Source organism: Poecilia reticulata, chromosome 18, assembly GCF_904066995.2.
Source record: "Poecilia reticulata chromosome 18, P_reticulata-male-v2, whole genome shotgun sequence".
NCBI classification, from domain to species: Eukaryota; Metazoa; Chordata; class Actinopteri; order Cyprinodontiformes; family Poeciliidae; genus Poecilia; species Poecilia reticulata.
This window is the reverse complement of record NC_088847.1, coordinates 12991226-13012978: the sequence shown is the minus strand read 5'-3', so window position 1 is coordinate 13012978 and position 21753 is coordinate 12991226. Positions and strand designations below refer to the sequence as shown.

At 40.4% G+C, this 21753-nt stretch overlaps 1 protein-coding gene across 2 annotated transcripts in view; it reads left to right on the top strand.

Moving 5' to 3' along the window:
* Positions 1–21753, top strand: part of arap2 (ArfGAP with RhoGAP domain, ankyrin repeat and PH domain 2) — a 132848-nt gene that overhangs the window by 86916 nt on the left and 24179 nt on the right. For both annotated transcript variants that reach the window (XM_008435470.3, XM_008435469.2), the window contains exons 17-24: positions 4465–4567; positions 5048–5246; positions 11909–11972; positions 12469–12632; positions 14266–14478; positions 15284–15389; positions 16678–16825; positions 20257–20334. In XM_008435470.3, the coding sequence (XP_008433692.2) occupies positions 4465–4567; positions 5048–5246; positions 11909–11972; positions 12469–12632; positions 14266–14478; positions 15284–15389; positions 16678–16825; positions 20257–20334 (1075 nt within the window). The remainder of the gene's footprint in view (positions 1–4464; positions 4568–5047; positions 5247–11908; positions 11973–12468; positions 12633–14265; positions 14479–15283; positions 15390–16677; positions 16826–20256; positions 20335–21753) is intronic.

Genomic DNA, 21753 nt, shown 5'->3' with positions numbered 1-21753 from the left:
GGCAGCAGATGTTGAGAGGAGTGAACAATGTGTTTGTTTGTAAAAGCTATCTGTGCAGCCATAAGAAGCACATCTGGCTCAGTAACACAACGACCCGCATAACGAGCCGGACGCCACAAATGAGGCGGTGAGCGCGGGCGCGCACGCTCGCCACCGAGCGGGCGCTGCTCTTTCGCTGCTCGCCGCAAACATCCCAGTTACAGGTCACAGTGTCACCCCGAGTCGGGGGGGACGAGCGAGAGGCGGAGGAGGGAGGGGGAGTATTTTTTATTTTTTTCCCTGTCGCTAACACTTCACTAGATTAAACTCTGCCTCGCTTCCTTTCACTTCTGCTAACTTTCCACCGACATGGCGCGCGTCGGCTCAGAGAGAGAGAGAGCAGGGACGTCTCAACCTCTCGACTGTCTGCCGCTGCTTATAAATATTGATGTATGTAGATGACACACTCCCCCCAGCAGCCTATCAGCACGCTGCAGGAGGCCGTGGGAGTCGTTTCCATTAAACGCGACGTTTTTTGGGTAATTTCACCGTGGCAGAGGACACTGCGAGACACAGAGTCGGAGGAGAGGCATACGTTTGCTCAAGTTGCATGAATATTACACAGCCACTCCTAGGAAATGAATGCAAAATGAGTGTGTCGGTTCATGATAAGTTTAACTTTTTTTCTTTTTTCTCTTTTTTTAACAGAGCTGCTTGTTTTACGATAAGTATTTGCACCTTGAAAGACGCACCAAATCCATCTATTCTTTTTTTTTTTTTTTTTTTTTTACGTTTTCAAGCTTCTTCTCCCTTTTTATATGACTTTACCCTCTGTTGGTCCCCTGTTTTACAACTTGCTTCCCTCACTGACTCTATTATTCTGTTTCATTAACTCCTAAAGTGAGTATAAACAGTGACTTTGTGAAAGGAGGTACAGTTTTGTGCAAAGTTATCCCTGAGGTCTTTCAATTTTGTTTCCATGAAAAAGCAAGACAATTTTTTCTTTAAAGTCTTAAAAATACTGATTCAGTAACAATAATAAATAAATGGTTTAGTATTCCTGCAGGCTCTTGGAGTCATAGCATGTGGTGGAAAACAACTCTGGGGGAACGATGGACTGGAGGCAGAGAAGCCAGTGAGAATAGCATAAAGAGCAACTCACAGTTGATTTAAACAACATAACCATTTGTTAGTCATCAGTTAAAAGTGTGCAAAAAAACTTATTTTTTAAAAAAAGTTGCTATTTTGCTTCATAAACTGAGTTTAGCTTTGAACGGCATAAAGTGCAGTGACTGGTATTTCAGCTGCTTTTTTAATTTTTTTTTTTAGCTCTCATCCACCAGTAGTTTTCTGTATCTGAGTACGGCGCTGAGCAAGTTGCGCAACATGAACAAGAAGCTGCGGCAGCCATAAAAACTCAGTTTTGTTGGTTCCAAACAAGTTGAAAAAGCTTTTGTACTGCACGTGTTTTCTCTCTGAAAGTGAGGCTGTTTAAATAAGACTGTAAATAAGCGTAGAGTATTTGAGTTTTTGTCTGGGAATGACTGACCGTACAGGTCGGGACCCTGATCTGACACTTGGGATCAGTGCAAGATCAAAGAGATCTATTGATATTTAAGATACTTAAGTCAAAATCCCCTCTTGTGCTTATTATTATTGTTTTGGCTGGTTCCAGAGCAGCGGTCCAATTTAATGACCGATTCGAGCTAAAAATGTACCCCGACTACAGTACGCATCTGGCGACTTACTTACCGTGTCAAATGTAAAATTGAAATGTAATTGAAGTTCGGGCAGGACCACTGCTGTCGGCATTTGGCTTCCTCAGACGTGTTTAAAGGCAAATGTGATGGAACAAAAGATAAACACCTCACTTCTGAATATAGCTAAATAAAAGCTATTTTTGCTCATTATTGAGATAAATCCTCTCAATAGAAAAGCAGGTGCGGTGCATAAAAGTGGCCTTTAGTGCTTTCTGGCTCGGCGCTCTCATTCCTCTGCTCTTCAGCTCGCTCTCTCTCTCCCCCCCTGTCCCCTCGTACCTATTCCTCTGCCAATACCTCCCCCTGGGACTCGCATTATTTAGTGTTCATCTCTCATCCTCCGTGTCCTTTCTTTACCATAGCATTTGCCAAGCACAACAATGTACTCTTCCGCTCTCTCCCTGTGGGACCTCCACTAACAAGCGGCTGCACACCTGCCAGTTCAGAGGCAGGAGGAGGCGTGGAGCGGAGGAGAAGACAGCGGCGGGAAGGAGGAGGAGGAGGAGAGGGGAGGGGGGACATACGAGGGCAAACACCCATGTCTCGTCTATTCCCCCGACACCTGTGAAAAGAAAGTGACTCGTTGTTGCCTTGACCCCATGCGACGTGTCGCCTTGAACGCCCGTCGCGGCAGCATTTAGAGGCGCCACCGCGTCGAGATGTAACGACTGCTTGGGATCCTGTTTGCAGGCCATTAAGCTGGCGATACGCTGACCTGTGACACTTTCATTGATAGACAGAGGCAAAGGTGTTTGAGAGCCGAGGCAAAAACAACAGGATGTGAAAAGACTAACAGAATAATGGTGGCCTTTCTTTCTTTTTTTTTTTTTTAAACAAAGTTTTGCCTGGGAGTCTGACTTTTTAAGTGTTTGTTTTTTATTTTGTTTTTCTTTGAAATAGGCTTTTGTGCATAAACGGTTGGGTCTTCTAACACACTTTAGCCAGTGAATTAACGTCCAACAAAAGTATAAGTACAAGTAAAGCTCGAGAAATCTTCAACTGTTCACTTCACAACAGGTTTTAGATTTTAACATTTATTTATTTTTCTGTTTTTTTTTTCTCAAGACTTTCTAGTGTTTTCTGGAAAAATCTTACTTGGAAAAACTAAGATTTGTTTTGTGACCCCACAGCCACGAACATTGTATATCTCATCAACATTTTATTTGATGAGCCAACACAAACGAGGTGCTGTCACCTGAAGAAATTGATAAATGGTTTCATAAACTCATTATCAGGAGAAAATGAAAAGTTGTGGAAATGGAAAAAAAAAAAAAAGAAAAAATCTTTACATATAAAAAATATGACCAGTGTGGTGAGCATTTTTAGTTAGTCTTCCTGAATGTAAATGTTTTTAAACCAGCTTTTGCTGCAGTTGCACCTGCTGGTGCTTTTTGGGAGTATTTATCTGTCAACTTTGCACATCTTCTTACATTTCCCCCCTAATCTTTATACAAAAGCTCAGACGGATTTAATGATGAGCATGTGTGAACATCAAGTCTTGTCACAGATCTTCCATTGGATTTAGTTTTAAACTTTGATTAGGCCATCCTAAAACATGTCTCTATTTGATCTACACCAGTAGTATTAAAGGTGTTTGGCCTGAATGAAACATGGCCATAAAAATTCCAATTCTCAACCTTACCTTGTTAAAGGAAAGCCCAAAGATTTCTTTTTTCCTTCTTACTTTCCTTAAAACGTGTTCTGATCTTAGCATCAAAAATGGGACGTGGTTCAGCCTCTGTAAAAATGAAACACTAGCTGCCTTTAGCCAAGATTAATGTGTGCGCCCGCATCTGTTTTTGATTAAAAGTTGCTGAGTATTTCTTGGTTGGTTCTGTTTACAATCTCTCTAGAAGATAAGCGTCCTCGGAAGTATCTTTGCAGCCAATACCAGGTTTTTCTCCCAAATATGCCCTCTATTTAGCTCCATCTGTCTTCCCATCGTTACTCCCCAGCATAAACACAGTGTTATGCCACCACCGCCACTTTTCAGTGTGACGGTCTTTCAGGATGACGCGCAGCCTTAGTTTTACGTCATACAAATTGTTTTGCAAAATGTAAGATTATGGTTTCATCTTAATTCGTCCACAGGCATCCTGTGTCTTCTTGATTTTGATAAACTGGAAATGGGATTCAAAAAGCCTTTCTCTGTGCCACACTTCGATTGAAGTTGAACGATTGTACTGTCAAAAAAAAAAATGCTTCCACCTGAGCCGTGGACGTATGTAGTTCCTCCAGAGTTACCAGGAGCTTCATGACTTCTTTTCTGATAAACTCTCTTTTTACTCAGTCCGTCTGTTTAGGTGGAAGGCCATGTTTGTGTAGGTTTACTGTTGTCATATCGCCAACATTTTCAGATGATTCTTTCATTTATGTGCAACTTTTTGCTACGTCCCTAGAGGAGATTATTTCTATGCGTATTAATCTTTTCCCTCAACAGATTTTCTGCTTGTGATGCATTTGGAAACCATCAGTAAATCGGAATGAATCGGTGACGGAGCTCCTTTACCCTCCGCCTCCTTGTGTTAGCTCCCGCTAATGTACAGTTTAATACCTAGATTCTGAAGTGCCACGGTAAAAATGCTCTTACAGTAACTTGAATAAAATGCAGCGCATGCATCTACGCTTAATGTTTGCAAATGTGGAAAGTTTAAGGTGTCCTGCTGTACACGAAAACTTCCTCGCATTCGGAACCTCTGAAAGTTGACCTTCGTGTCTCCGGCAGGGCTGTGTTTACTGTCGAGCTCTACCTCCGAACAGAGCGAGTCCTGACTGTCGGAGCAGAGACGCAGGATACGCAGCACGACTGGATCCAGGCGCTGACAAAGGTGACACCGTTCGAGCCGAGCGCACCCACACACACGGCGCGCATTTCCATCCTCCTATAAGTTTGTTTTTCACCTGAAGTTTAAGTGAAGGTTTTTTTCTTTTATTTTGTTCATGCTGCAATGCCTCTTTCAGTAAGACAAGTGGTTTTGCCATCTTCCCCCGCTTGCTGTAGGAGCCTTTTTAATAAGTCCCTATATAAATATGCCCACTGTTCCCTCTTATCTTTCCAGTCTTAGGCGACTTAGTCGCTGGGAGGAAAGATTCAATGCAGCATCACTAAACGTCCCTCTCCCTCTGCAGAAGAGGCCGGCCTTTCAATGTAAATCGAAAGAACATGGCGCAGAAACTTTTGCCAGTGAATGCAAACTAAAGTATATACATTCAGTACGGTTGCAGTTACTTTGCATTTAATTTGGACGTGTTGGACGTGTGAAATATATTTTCCGTCTCTCTTTTTCATAAACACATGCTGTCCACAGTGCTTTGTCCCGTCTAAGGTGGAGGGACTGGTGCGGAAACAAAGTGAACTGATTGGCAGACTCCAGTACAAAGAAGGCCATGACCTGTATCACTGGAGGACGGGCTGGTTCACGCTGGAGGGCTCCGCCCTGTACTTCAACTCTGGAGATGAGGCGGGAGAGGAGGAAGTGCTTCATCTCAAACAACTGCAAGAGCTTAGTGAGTGTCGTACTGATTTGTATGGTGGGTTTTTGGGGGGTTTTTTGGCAAGTATTTTCTATTTTTACAATGTCAAACTCGGATTAAGAACACAGTAAGGTGCCTGATCAAAAATGTTTGAAAACACAGAAACCATAAAAAAAACAGAAAGAATACAGATATTTCTGAGCGGTACTATTGTCTAGTGTTTATTTATTAATGTCCAGAAGTTTTAAGTATAAGTCCCACATTGCAGGCTTAGTCTCAGCTCTCTCATATTTTAATCTACTGATTGTATTTAAGTAAACGTAGTGTAAAAGGGGCAAAAAGATCAGAAGTTGGAAAGCAAGCAACAATCATCACTCCTTCGCCACTGTGCTTCATAGTTGGTGCGAGGTGTGCATGATGGTTTAGTTTGTCATTGGTTTTAAAAAAAGAAGTTTCACTTTCTTTGCCTTTTAACTACCATCATAAAACATTTAATATGCTGACATCTTTAGATACTGGCTTTTGATGTAAGACGAGCTCATGACTTTCCTGGAGAATGATTGCCGTCAATGTTTCTGTGCAAATCTATGCTACACAGATCTATTCTGAGGTTGAGCTGGCACAAATTGAAATTAAATTGTCCCTGCGTAATAAAAGCATCTCCACATCAAGAAACCAAAAAGAAAATTCTCTATTTGAAGTAAAAGCACATATGTGATGCACTTACAAAAAGCATCTGTCAAAGTGATTTTCCTGCTTTAGTTTCTTCAGCAACAGCATCTTCTTTACAAGGAATTGTGCAAACATGTGCTGGTTTTATCCTTGCCGCTTGTCCAAATTACCGCTGAACATGAGTTATTTCTACTCATCAGCGCGGAAGGCTCCAAAGTTCACACAAGCTTTGGCAGACGTTGAAGATTTTTGGAACATTTCAATTGATTGCACCAGCGTGACGCACGAACAGAAGGAGGGGAGAATCAATAGATCTTTTTAATCTACTTACAGCTCGGCATGGATCAAATCACGCAAAGTGCCGCCCCATCTTCTCACCTGGGGCGGGATAAAGAACTGCAGCGGTGTTCATTTTTATTCCTGGCTTTCACAAACCATATTTGTCACAGCCAGAGAGCCCCTACAGCCAGAAGGGGACCCGTGTTTTGTCAGGGGTATGTTGGGTTTTGGAACACTGAGGGGGAAAAAAAAAAAGATCGCCTCAGGATTCGTGGTCTGTGACATGGGATTAACTGTTATTTTCTCTGTAGCGACACCACCACATGAAAGGTGCCCCTGTGTAACACTGAGGGATTAAATAAACTCACTTTTCAATTAAAGTCACCAAATAGTTCCTACGTGCTTCACTCCAACATCCGTCAGCTGTTTTACATGCACTCTGATTCATAGTTATGCTGTATTTGGCTGTTTCACATATCATCAGTTTATTCAGCTGTAATGTGAAATGTTTTCCTGTCCGATCTTTAACCCTAAAAACAAAGAACCTTGATCTTTTATTTACATGGTTTCAATTAATTAAAATTTTGACTTTACCCAATACAAACAAATACAAACCAAAGGAAAGAGCAAAAGAAGAAAAAGAATCTAATGTTGATCCAAAGTAAATAAACTAGATACTCCTATTCAGGGTTGGTCACAAAAGTCCATTTAGTTTATTATATGCAGAGAATAGTGAAAACAAATTTGTCTCCCTAACACAGCTAAAAGTTTGAGATCATCAAATAAATTTGTAACGCAGGACACAAATTACCTGACGAAATGCAAAGAGCAGCAGAGAAATTCTGATTTAATTTATTAGGAGGGAAACGCTACTTGAAAATGCAATCCCTCCCTCTGTTAAATTACGACTTGTTTTTCACATTTTTTTTATTTTTTTTTATTTTTTGAAAGTTTAGATAAATTTCACCAGCCACACTCAGTCCTGATGCCAAACTGACATGTGGAATAAAATAAATAAATCACTTGAAAATAACAACTCTTGACAGCACGGCGCAGGCTAAAACATTAACGACTGGTAAGATTTACAAACGCGTTCATTTGGCTTGGGTCTCCATTGATCCACAGTGAGAATTAAAACACACAAACAACAAATTATCTCTTGGAAAATATGAGATGAATTTTAGTATTTGCTCAGACGTCATTAGTGTTTACAAAAGAAGATGTTTATCTCTCTTGCAGTCTAATAATGTTTAAAAAAAATTAAAATCACGATAACAAACTCTGGGATTTTTGAACAAAACGCTGCCGTTTGTTCATAAGTCCAGTTAAATCCATTCCTTGTTTTCTGACATAAAAAAACATCTGCTGACCAGAAGCATTTGTTTCCACAGTAACAAAGCTTTGAAAAAAACGCATAACTGCTTTGAACATTCAGAATTTGGTAGTAAAAAAAAAAAAAAACAACAACCATAAAATAGATTCTTTGGTGAAAACAAGGCCGCAGACTTATCACACAGACAGAAACAAACCCATTGCCGCTGAGCTTGTAGTCAGATGAATGAGGATTTCTGTATGCTTGTTCAAAACAGCTATGACAAATGTTTTGCATTTTACCTGATAACGCAGCTAATAAACCTCTCTCAAGTCAATCTCTTTAAGTTCTTGGGTTTCCTTTCTTGCTATTTGGATCAAAATAAAACGCGGCACCCTTGAAAATGTGCCAGAGAAAATTACAAAAAGAAAAAGAAGAAAAAAAAAACACTTTATGGGATTAATTGTATTTCTTTTCCCCGTTTCTGGATCAACATCAACTGGCCGGTACAAAAGACTTGTCAATCAAAGTTAGACAGTCGCCTTTCTTGCAATCAAATTAAAATATATGCTTCCGCATATCTTCAATGCATGTGTTGGATTGTTTTGTTTTTTTTAAGGTTTTTGTATGATGCGCTCCAAATGAATTTGTCTTGTGAAGATACAGAACGCATATAAATCCACCCACGTGTGTGTGAAAGCTTATATTCTTAAAGGTAATTACAGAATAAAGGTATTTATTAAGGCAGCAATCCGTCTCATAAAATCGGCGGTTTGCTAAGATGAAGTCCTGCGTCTTCTTTTCTGTATTTTCCATCCTTCTATCCATTACTGGAGCACAATCAGTGCTTGAGAGTGATGAAAGTGCCAGATGTTGTTGCTAGGAGATTTGAGCAGCCTCGTCTCCATTTTTTATTTTTTTTTGTTCTTTCTCTGTTGTGTGTGATTGTTGCCATGATCCAAGCAGCTGTTTGAAGCCCCCGAAGAGATTATGGCTGCGCTTCAGAGTCCCTCAGCTCACTTCCTCTGTATCTCGCTCCCTTATTCCGATTTCAAAAGACTGATTGTGGAGATGAAGAATGTCAGTAAATGTGTCTGTTTTACTGATGCGTTCAATACCACCAACAAGGCAATCTATTTGCATTCAGACCTTTTTTTGTTGTTGTCGTTGTGACAATTGTGTATAAATAACAATTTTCTTTGTGCCCTACTTCCCACTTATGTTTTAATCTACCGTCATTGTGAAGGTGGTATTTTGGAAGTAGTCATATTTTCCATTACAATAGAGAAAATCTATAAGTTTAAGACGGCATTTATGTTTTTCTCTGCATTTACCAGCTGCCACTTCCCTTTCATTTCTCTGTCTTCATTATTCATTTATTTTTTTATTTTTATTATTATATATTTTTTTTTTGTGCAAAATCCCAACTGGTAGTAAAGAAGCAAATATAAATGCTTACATTTGTAACAGTACAGTGACAGATTTATTTGTACGGCGTGATACATTGTTGGCTGACATTTGGAAAGGAGCGCCATTTATTTTCTTTGATGCTGATTGGCTCAACCCCCAAAACTGGTAAATATTTCCTTCTGCGGTAGTGCTATGTAGGTCTCCATTGTGAATAATGTTAAATTATATTTGGTGTTTAAGCTATTAAAATAGACAGTTACGAATTATCTTAGAGGAGTTCTGGAGTATTGGCGGGTTTCTGCTATTCAGGAGCCGGTGTGGACCCAAACGAAAGCGGCGGTCCACTGTATCGTTCTTCGAGGAATCCCACAAATGGTCAAAAGGTGCTTAGATATTTATTTCAATTAAAATATCTGTCCTGTTAGCATTGCTCAGCTACAGCCTTTGCAAAAGATGGCACATTTGTCGGCAACTCAGTTGTAACATATTTAGTGTTGTAGCATACTTCTACACTGAAAAACTCACTGTTTAATATGTTGGTTTATTCAGACCCACACCATCGCAGATCCTCCATGTTTAACTGTGGGCATCTGGTGCTTTTCCACATTTCATTTGTTTCAATGAAATGAGCACACCATCAGTGTCTGGGAAACGACCGGCGCCACCGCCATCGACGGTAAACGTTACTAACTAAACATGATTAGAAATACAAATAGCACTATGTTCCTGTTAGCGCTCTTCTTCCGTGCTGCTCTGGCAATTTTTCTACTAATGTACTGCAGTTTTTGCTGGAATTTATTCAAGTTTTTGAAGTTGGAATTGTGATTGGTTTCTACCGATATTGCCTTTTCTGATGAGGAATGTTCTTGAACTGAATATATTAAGAAGGAATGCATAACTTAATAATTTGAAGTCGTGTAAGAATTTCCCAAGGGAGCGTTTTAATGACATACAAAATTTATTTTAGTGTAATAATTCACGTAGGTTACAGCACCTGCTTTCATAAATATATTACGTATAGCAACAATCCACAGATTTGTTCTGATGTTTCCAGTGTGTGTTAAAGCTGTGTTTTGACGTGTGTCAAAAGACGCTCCGTTACGTCGCACTTCTGATGTGCGTTGTCCTTTAGTCTCCGACCAGAGCACACGATTCCAGCTCCCCTCCACATGTTTGCGTTTGTGAGGCATTTTCTCACAATATCCTCAATCTGCAAATTGGCATGTTGATAGAATGTGATTAATGGTTGTCGAGGAAACTCAATGACCCCGAGATGTTCCTCTGCCTCGCAGTTATCTAACGGGGAGCTTTTGACATTTTTTGTTTTTCCATTTACCTCCCATACCATCTTTCTCACAGTGAGATGACAAGAAACCTACACCTGATTTAACTTTGAAATTTTGAAATGTCTGATCAGTGCTCAGAGATCTAAATGATATCATGTTTACTCGCCACGTTTGCTCATTGGGATGTTCGGGCAAATCGAGTCAATGTCAGACCTCTGATCTTTAGCACAAGGTGCAATCTCACACCGATATTTTGTTGTACATACTTCTTTACTACTAAAAGCAGAATTTCAAACACTGTTGGATTTTGGATGAATAACATCCATCCAATCAATTCGCTCTACATGCTCTTTAATTTTTTATCACACATACCAGTACCATCTGACGTCATGTAGACATGAACCCTACATGATTGGTCAAATACATCATCAGGATTCAGATGATGCATGTATCGCGCATGAAGATAGATTTCCAATTTTCGTGCAACCTTCTAAATATTTTATTGATTGTATAGTAATGGGTCTCACTCATCCAGGTCGTTCTAAACATTTCATATCTGATCTGAAAGTTTAAATTTGTTAGCCTGTGTTTCTGTTAAAAGAAGGCTAAATCACTGTTTAACAATCCTTTTCTATTCCCAAAGCTATTATGCCGAGTCGCACATTTTTTTCTTCTTCTAATCAGCAAAGGCTGTACGAATGACAGTGTTGTAATGATGTGACTTGACTACACAATCTGACATGAAGAAAGCCAAGTTTCATAAAATATGTGATAACCTGAATGCTGATCAATTTCATTGTACGTTTTTTCCCCCCCTTTCTTTGCTCTAATATGTAATCTTACCAAGAAGATGTGGTACCAGAGATTGGATCAATAGTTGTCTCAGAGCATGACTTTTAATACAAGTCTTATTTGCTTACCACAAGTCTTCGCTATGCTTGAAAGTCTGGTCAGATATATTTTCAGAAGATTTAAAAAGAAAACGAGAACAAAAATTGGTCAGATGAAATGTTACATATTTTACATATTTACTAGCGTCGTTTCCTCCCTCTTGAAAGTTGCAGCCTTAAAAAAACCCGCTAAGTTAAATATTATTTTACGAGACCTTTATCAGAATGGAGGACTACACATTGCATTGCAGTACAAAAGCTTGAAAAGAAAGGATAAAATGAAGTCCCAGAAGTTTGAAATGTTTAAATCCTCACATTCTTTAATTAATGAATGAATGTATTTATTTATCTTCCATGCTTTCTCCTTATATTTACCATATTCTATGAATTTACAAATACATGTTGTAAAATTGAGACAATATAGCTTTTTTGCATATTATTTACATATGTGTGTTGTATTCTTATTTCCTGCTGCATTGTGATTTCTGTCAGTCGACTGTGTGTAATGCTCTTCTGTTTACATCAGTATAACTTGATGTTATGAAATATTCTTCCACTTGCCTTACAACAAACACAACATCTACATTTGTGTCAGTGTTAACGTATTTGGGAACTTTTACAATTTTAAAGTACACGAACGGTACGAAATGCAATTGAATTATCCCGGTTTCTTCTTGATTCGTGATTAAGATTTGTTTGTGCATATCGAGGTTTGCTGTGTTTGTGACTGACTTAAAGTATAAATGCATAGACACTTCATGCATCTTTCAAGCTTAGCCAAACTGAGATTATGCCGTTTCAAATGGCAAACCTAAACTGTCCCCTGCAAACCCTTTCTTTCCTCAGCTGTCTCCACACATGTCGAGGGCGAAGACAAGATCCAAGTTCTTCTGATGGTGGAAAGCGGAAGGTATGTCTTTGTTTGACAAAAAATAAATAGATAATAATTAATTTTATGTTTTTCCATTCACCAAAAGCATATTCATTAGTCAGTGTTGTTAGCTTTGAGTTCGTTTTTTTTTTTTGTTGTCTTGTTAGTCCAAATCCACTTCACCTTCTGTAGCCATCTGTGGTAATTAAAGCTACGCCTGAGATAAGGAGACAAGGACTGAGATGGTAACACAATGCGGCTGAGAATTTCCGACTCCATTTTTTATTTATTTTTTTAAATAACGCAACAAGACTTTGTGCTGATGCCACTAATTGCTGTTTGTTTGTGTGTATTTCATCAAACCTCATGGGAAGATGTAGAAGAAGCGCTTTTGTGTTCCTTTAATCTCGGCAGTTGTTTGTTAAATGATTCAGAAGTGGGTTTTTCTTTTTTTTTCTTTTTTTTTTTCAAAAACGTGTGAACCTCGGGTGATCTTCACTCAGGCTTTTAGCTGATATTATCATCTTTTCGCCAGAACAATTTACATCCACGGGTTCAACAGGATGGACTTTTCTCTGTGGCACTCCGCAATCACGCTGGCCGCCGGCACAGACGGCAAAGCGCTCGGTGACCAGCAGCTGACCAAAAACGGCGTCCCTATTATAGTCGACAGCTGCATTGCTTTTGTCACTCAGTACGGTGAGTCGCCGCATATTTACCTGCAGAGCCTCGAGTCTGGAAGAGTGAGTTCTGTATGACTAATGTTCAGTTTTTTTCCCCCCTTGAGAAGCTTATTCATCCAACGGAGATGAGATTTTCATGCTTTTTAATGTTGTCTGGCACAATGTGGTGACATTATCCTACCTCGCTTTTCACGGTATTTTTGGAAATGTCAAAAAGGCAGTCCACTTTTCACCATGCTCTCGCTGTGGGACCGCTCCCAACAAAATATACGGCTCCATGCAAAGGCGTTGATAACCCTTGCGGTGTTTTCTCGTTTCGTCATGTTACAGCCACGAGCTTTAATCCGTTTTCTTGGGATTTTAGAAAATAGACTGAAGTAAATTAGCGCCAAACTGTGGAGTGGATGGAGACGGATACGTTGGATTTTCTTCCAAATAAAAATTTTAAACGTGTGTGCGTGTGTGTGTTTGCATTTATATTTGGTCTCCTAAAATATTTGCCTATTCTGCTTTCCAATTTAGTTCAAACCGAGTGAAATTAGATGGAGAGCATTTGTGGACAGCAATTCAATATGATTTCAGTCTTAGAAAGAATACTTTCACAAAAGTCTGAATGAGAAGTAATACATTTAATAAAGCCTTATTAGATTAGAACAATACAGTCAAAAGAGTCAAGTTTGCGCTAGCTAACAGTTAATTCAGGCCATCTTTTATAGTTTCTGGTCAGTAGAGCTCGTGACAGTAGGTCGTCTTGTCGTAGTTTCTTGGTGTTTCCCAAAAAAAAGGGAGGAAAGGGTTGATTAAACTATAAGTGTGAAGTTGTGCACCAAAGATTTTGTGGCGCTAAAGCAGAGATAGTCTCGCCATTTACCTTTTGTGAAGAAAAAGGATTTCTCTTTGATGTTAAAGAGGACAGCTTTGATCCTGATGAGCTCTGGGTCGGGAAGGTAACAAAAAGATTAGTCTCGAGCATTAAGGACCCAAACCCCTGCTGCTTTATGACTCTGTAAGAGTGTCTGTGTGAGAACAGCTGACCTATCTTATGACAAGACTATTCATATAATCTAAGGCTATGTTTAGAAGAGGCCACTATCTGTATTATGAGATGTCAATTGGGGAAAAAGTACAGTGTTTAGATGAGACCATCAAGACACTTTGAGTCAGCTGTAGTTGTCATGCCAGGCCACTACATGGCACTGTGACTTTTAGCATGTCATTGAATGTGCATGCGCTTTTGACACTTATCTTCCTCCTCAATAGTTTCTACCTCATTTAGAAAACGGTAACCCATCTCAAATGGCCCAAGTGCTCATGCAACAACACGCATATCAACTTAGAAGAAGTTGTGTTAAACTGAACAGGTTAAGTAGCACGCAGTACAATGATAGCTGTGATTGAATTTGTAACAAAACGTATAAAAGCTCAAGGGTGTCGATATTTTCGCAAAGCGGTTACCAAAACCTACATTATACACAGATTATTGCCACTTTGGCAGTGCTGCTGTAAAACTGATGTAAGAAACTGTGAAATGACGAGACCAAGATGTCTTACAGCAATACTTTTATCCTACAGTTTTACAATCCAGCACTTTGTAAGAAAAAAAATCTGCTCTGCTTGATTCTTAATAAATAACCACACTCTCGATGCAGGCTTGTGCCAGGAGGGGATCTACCAGTCTCCGGGGGACCCTGCCCGGGTGTCCCTCCTCCTGGAGGAGTTCACTCGTGATGCCCGCAATGTGAAGCTGAGGAACAAGGAGCATCAGCTGGAAGACGTAACAGACACCCTGAAGCGCTTCTTATCCCAGTTGGAGGACGCACTTTTGACCAAGGAGCTCTATCCATACTGGGTGTCAGCTCTGGGTAAGTGAGGTGACTGCTACAGATGGGAGAGAAACAAAAGGTTGTCTTAAAAAGATTCTGTATTGCAGCTTCTTTTAGTTTACAGTCACAAACAAATGCAAACAGATTTAGTCGAAATGTCCTCTTTCCATTGTGGAGTCATAGAAACGCCAACAACAAATAGGCGCACAAGCCTGAATTTCACAGATTTTCTCACGAACCGCATTTTCACAGGCGTCACGTCCACACCTGTGTGAGATGTGTTTGACACCACTGTCCTGCGTCTCAGTGGGGAGAGTAGTCATCTTGCAATCTGTGAAAGCTGTGGTGTTTTTTTTTTTTCCAGCTTCCTTCTGTCTCGTCAGGGTGCCCGATTTAACGTATGAATGTTGTGAACACAGCTAGTTTAAAAGCGCTTTGAGTGTTTGGTATGGCTAGAAAGGTGCTACACATGTTTAGTCAATTTACCAGTTGTGCCCAGTTTCCATCCATCCCGCTGTTAAAATGAGATAAAGTGGAGGACTCTGGAGGTAGTCTTCCTCATTATTCACTCCAATCTGTGCAATGCACCGCTACCACTGAGAGCTTAACAACCGCTCCGCGGGATGCTGCCACCACCATGCTTGGTGCCCCTGTTTTTAGTCTGAATCCAGTTACTTTGACACCTCCCAACGTTCGTCTTGATATCGAGAGCAAACAGGTCGATCTTTGTCTCATCTGGCTCTAAAACCTTTGTTGGAGATGTTGTTTGATCATCACACCGTCATCGTTAACGGGACAAAGTTGTTGCAATAACTGCCGTGTTTTTGTGCGGTTTTGTTCGCAGACGAGACGGACGAGAAGCAGAGGGTGAAGAAGTATTCCACTTTCATAGAGAGTTTGCCAAAACTCTACAAATCGACTCTTCATGCCTTGCTTCAGCACCTGTACAGGTATGTGCACGCAGACTCACGGTTTTGGTCACAGTCAGGGAATCTCGGTCCTCTTCACCTGTAATTGGAAGCAGGTCGTGTTTTTGTTTCACTGCCAAGCTCCTGCAGAAAACATGCATGTTCTAGCTGGTTTTTAATATAGCTGGTCCACAGTGGAAAAAAAACAAAACAAAAAAAACAAGCAAAACAACAAAAACACCCTTTAATTTGTCCTGGGAAAAGTGGTCTGGGTTTCTCTTAAGATGCAAATGAAATTTGAGCCGTTGCATCCAAATAGCTCTCGATTTGCCATTTGTCCACTTCTGATTCATCTATTGTCCCTTATTTTCTGCAACAAAAAAAAAACTGCTCTACTTTGTATAATATAACATTTTGTTATACTTTCCCCGTTCACAAGTCTTGCTTAGTTTCCAAGACATTGTCATAAATACTGTACAGTGGGAATGCTGGCAGGTTCTTCAAAATGCAAGCTTAATTAGAAAAGGCTGCTTATCACTGGAAAAAACTGTGTCCTTGGGTTGAAAACGCTGAATAAATTCCTCATTGTTTGTACCGTTTGCCCATATTTTCCGTCTCAACCAGATTGTGCGGCACATTATTGAAAACGCAGGCAATTAGCAAACAAATTGCAGAACTCCTCAGTAAGAGTGGCTCTGTTTATAGCTCAGTGGGAATTGTTGTTTTTTTTAACTATAGAAGTTATTCCTCTCAGCTTATTCCATGAATTTCTGATATTTCCATTCTCATTCAGCTCATTGCCCGAATATACAAAACATTTAGCTTTATTATTCAGCTTACTGATGATAAACAGCAGGTTGGCGTAAAATAAAACAATAGCAATTAGCGTTAAATGAACTGTGCATCCGAACACTGGATGCAAAAATTTAAGGGAGCCAGGTTTCCTCTCTGGATCTTGTCCCGCCGCAGCATCACGGCACAAAGCTGTTAGGTTCTTCCACCTCTAATTGGATTAAGACATGAGCACTCTGCTGTCATCATGTCTTATTCACTGATGCTCACATCACACACACCTCTCCCTCCTCAGATACCTGCACCGGTTTGTTGTCACTCAGCTGTTAATTATATGTACTGATTCAAGAATGCCTAATTGGCCCGGTGCTGAGTTTGGCCCAGAGCCTCGCATTTTATTCAATTCCGAGTGCGCCGTAAAGATGTAAGCTGCTGGTGCTGAGCTCTCTGTGGTCGTTTGCTTACCTTCAGGGTTTTGGGTTCTTTTCTTTTTTTTTACTAAGCGCTTTTGCTTTTTCGTTTTTTTTTTTTTGTACAGGATTCAGCAGTGCTCCCACCTCAATGGAATGCCGAGTGAAAAACTGGCCGCCGTCTTCTCCTCCTGCCTGTTCCAGACGCAAGGACAGACTCCGCAGGAAATGAGCGTGATTCGTGACCTAATCAGCAACTATGTTACGCTTTTTAGTGTAAGACAAAAAGACGCTTTGGTGTTTTAATTCGTTTTTTTTTTTCGTGTGCGTGTGCGTGTGTGTGTGTGTGTGCGCGTGCGTGCGTGCGTGCGTGTGTGTGCAATTTTAAAGGATGGACATAAGACTTCAAGAGAGCTAAGTTTTACTTGCTCACTTGATATGGGTTTTCCGCCTGCGATGACCCATATCAAGCGAAGTTAGGTAACATCCATCTTTTTCATTGCATAAACACGTTGCATAAGTTGTTAAAAAAAAAAAAAACTCCACTGTCTTCGCTCTTATTTTGCATTGTGTCCTATGTATGCCAAGTTTATTCTCCACACACTGCATCTCCAAAACTAAAAACAACTATTATAAGAAAAGAAAATCAGGGAAGAGAAACAGAAACAGGTCAACTGGACCAAAATCCACATAATAAAATCTACCTCAAGAGGTTATTGTGCGTTGGGCAGTTCATTCCTGCGTCATGGCTCTACATGTCTGAAGCTATTTATTTCACAAATACCTAACTTGAATAAAAAGAATGATAACAGCTCTCTTTGTGGAAAGAGGACAACTCTTGGTCATCTGCTACATTATTTCACAAGGTTTGAAAGATTTTGAAGAGATTTCAAAATTTCTTTGATCGTCTTCTTCTTTTTACTGTCTCTTCTCTATGGTTTTATGTCTAGGTACTGAGATGGCCAATGAAAAAAGATTAACTTTGCGTCTGGTGAAAGCTTGTCTGGTGGATCTGCTGATGTTTTGCCTTGGCCAAGTTAGGGGAAATGCGCAAGATTCCTCCTGTTCCTGTTAAGGACCAGAATTCATGATTCCATCAATTAAGGCGAGACGTTAAGGTCCCAAAGTAGCAAATCGGCCCCAAACCGTCACACTGCCACCGCCATATTTGACTGTCAGTGTCATATTCTATTTATGAAATGTTTTGTTTTTTTACACAAACTAAAAACAAACTTTCACAGACTATTTTCCAAAAGCTTTGGAATCATCAGGATATGATGTCAGAAAGGTGTTTATGTTCTTTTTGGTTAGCTGCGTTTTCTCCCTTGGAACTCTACCAAGGATTCACGTCCCTCCTGATCTCTTTTCTTGTTGAATTATGAACACTGACCTTCACCGGGGCAAGTGAGGCGTACGGTGCTTTACCTGCCATTTTAGGTTATTTTCTGACTTCCTGTTTGAATCGTTGATGGGCGCCTGGAATAACTTCCATAGGTCACCCCTCTCACTGTAGCTTGCTGGATTCCAGGCCTCACAAATGACTTTGCAACCTTACCTACACGTATATATGTCGACAACTTTACTTTTTGGTTTGTTGTGACGTGTGAATCACAGGTTCTATTTGCGGGGATTTCTTGACTCTGCAGGTCTGTCAGTTCAACTCAAACTTATCTCAGATTACCTTCCCCCTCATAAATAAAATCATGATTTGAACTTTACTTACTTGCTTAATAACATAATTTGGCACTCATGTTTAAATGCATGCCTGCAGCTAAATGTAAATATTTTCCAAATAAAAAATGCAGATGATCCTATTGCAGCTGCAGTATGAGCAATCAGTGAAATGGTATGCAGCAATTTAACATCTGTGGCAATATAAGTCGCAGTTCTGCTTTCAAATGAAAGCAAATGGAAACTTTACAAAGCATGAAGCACACTCAGCCGGATGTATCGGACCAGAGTTTGTCCTGACAACAGAAGCAGAGATAAATCAAATATCTAAATAAAACCATATTGCAAATCTAAACCGAGCTGCAGTTATGACTTTATTTACACTCGAGCCATCTGGGGAGCGGAGCTGTTGCTGCCACGTCTCCAGGACTCTCGTGACTTTTTGCCGATGTGTAGATGAGTGAGAGACGGGGGCACAGGATCACGCTTACCCTTGCAGAGCTAACACGGCTTACGGGATAAGCGGCACCGAGCAGCTGCTAATTCCCACGTGGAGTTTCCCAATCTTTCTCTTGTTTAGATGTTACAGGAGAAGCATTCGCTCCAAATCGGTTCGAGACGCCATCGTTCGCATGACAAATAGCCATTAAGCTTAGAGTGAATGCACTCGATGTGACATAAAAAGAGAGGAGACGTCTCAGTAATTAAGCCTCGGGTTTGTGCCGGATGTCGTCGGCAGACTCTTATTATCAGGCCCAAACACACACGACGAGTTTGAGAGTCCCCCCTCCCCGTACACCCCCTCCATCTCCTCCCCTCCCGCCATCTTCTCCACCATTTCTATGACTCTAACAAATCGAATTGTTCTTTGAAAATGATAATGAAGTTTAAGAAAAAGAAAAAAAAAAGGAAGAAGTTGGAAAAAGAAATGTAATTTCCCCCAACAGATCTTTATGAAAGCAGACTATTCAGCTGGAGCTGAGCGGTATCAAACATTTCCAGCCCACTTTTTACTTCAGAAATTAGTTTTCGGAGGTTTTTCCTGAATGACCTGCTTCTGCTGCTAGAATTTTAAACCTTCCTCTGGGTTAGACCTGCTCCTCTGCTTTCTTTTTACTGTGCCTTGCAAAAGTGCTCGCACTCCCTGGATGATTCACCAAGGCTTTGTAGATCATGATTGTGCTGAGAGGAAAAATTATTCACATGTTTTTTTAATTATACACTTTCTTTAGAAAGAAATCAGAAAAGTGTGGTATGCAATTGCACTCAACCCACCTGCTACTAGCACTTTGCAGAAGTGAATTTCCCTGCAGTTAGCTTTCCATGTTCTTTTCAACTCTGACCAGCCGTCCTGCTTATGAAAATCACCCCGCTGCATAATTCTGCCATCACTATGTTTCACAATGTGAAACATGGTGATGGCAGTGCTCAGGTCAGTGTTTCGCCACACATGAAGTGTGGCGAAAAAAGGACAGATTTTGTCAGTTCTTTTGTCAAAATATTCTTCCACCTGACCTGTGGATCTTTGCAGCTCCTCCAGAGTTACTGTGGACCCTTCAGTTTGATAACATACCTCTATTTTAACTACTCAACTTTATTCCTAACTTATCTGCTGCGTGTGTGTTCTTCAAGATGCTGTTTGTCTGCTAAATGTCTCTAACAAACCTCTTAGTCCTTCCAGGAAAAGCTGCATTTTATGATAACTGGCAAATTGCGGGACTCTACTGACTAGGTGACTTCTGAAGGCAACAAGACATACTTGTTGCCTGTATTTAATTTAGGGCTGTCAAAGTTAAAGGGGGGCTGGTGACAGATTCAAAGTCCGGAGCTCACTGTAAACGATTCGCAAACCACGTCTCGTGTTCTTTCCACTTCACGATCGCACACTACTTTGTTGCTTTATCACCTAAAATCCAAATGGCACACAACGTCGGGCTGAGTGCGTATTTCCATCAAGCGAGTACAGGTGTCTTAAATGGGAGCTGTTTTGTGTCCGATTGTGAACGCTGATGTGTTTTCTGTTTTGCCTCAAACAGGTCAATGAAGACCAGGTGCAACAGATGGAGACGGAGAATAGCTTCATCACACGCTGGAATGAAAAGAAGGACGCAGCAGTAAGTCGACCCACACAGTCCAGATAGAACCGTGTTCCGGGTCTGCAGGAGCCGCTTCTGGGTGTGTGTGCGCGTGCACATCGATTTCCCTGCATGCATCATGGGACTCAAACGCGGGCTTCATTTTTCTGTTGTGTGTGTGTTTTTTTTTTTGTTTTTTTTTTTTTTCCTAGCCGAAATGAGCAGGGGAGGCAGAGGGAGCAGAAGCTGGGATTTTGTTCTCGTTGACCTTTACAGCAGGTGCTTTATGCCTGAATGACGGGGGGAGGAAAAAAAAACCCTCTTGGTTTAGATAAGTTGGTGGAAAATTAAATCCCGTGGTGCCCCCTTTGCAGAAATCAGAAAGGAGTTGTTTATGAAGGCTTTCTGCCCCCACAATCTTCCCCTCCGACGTGTCCGTTCTGTTGAGCATGTTGGGCCTGAGGGCTACTCAGAGGAGAACTACTGCAGGTAAAAACTACACAAACTAAAGAGGATGTTTAGGTTTTTATTTAAAGTTAAAAAAAGGCTTCAAAATTGGAAAGTACATAACGTGTTTTTTGTTTTTTTTTTGGTTAAAAAACCCCCCGTTATGAACGCTTCCTCTTTCAAACAATGGAGATTTCTGGAAATGTAAAAGTTGTCTCGCCTACATTAAGTTAGTTCAGCTTGGTGCCCGTGTTTTAGGGATGAATTAGCATTCTAAAGTGAAGCTCGGATTAATTTAATGCTACATTAATCATCTGACTTTACTTTTTTCTTTGTCAGTTTTAATTACTCGCTGGCTTTGTTTCTACCTTGGTGTTGAGGAGCATGTGTTCAAAACGGGGATCCCGCACATTCTGAAAAGTTTTGGGTTTTAGGGATCAGTATTTTCCAGGTCTGGGAAAATAAGAAACAAGACCTGATGTACTCATGTCTGCCATTTTTTTCCTCCTTTGCCACCTTCTTTTGCATCCTTCCTTCTATGAGGACAGATTCTCCCTTGAGTCACCATTCCCTTTTTCCCTCCCTCCTTTGCTTCCTTACTTGTATACTTCCTTACTTCCTTTGGTCCTTTCTTTGTTTGCTTCTTTTCATTTCCTCCACTCTTTATCTCATTTCCTCCCTCCATTGCTTGTATCCTTCCCTCCTTGTAACCTTACTTCTGGTCCTACTGACACGTTAATCCTTTCTTCTTACCTGCCCTCCTTCTGTCGGTTCTTCCTTCCTTGCATGACTTCGTGTGACTAGAGCCCAAACTGACGCTGTGCTTATTTGCACTAATTCAACCTTGCTTTCTTCTTTTATAAAAACACTTTCTATATTCACCTTTACATTAAGAACAAAAAAAAAACTTCTCACAAATTACATAAGTATATTTATATTTTAAATGTTCATTGAAAGCAAAGTAGAACTTGTTTGTATAGAATTTTTACATTAAATATTAGTCGGGACCAA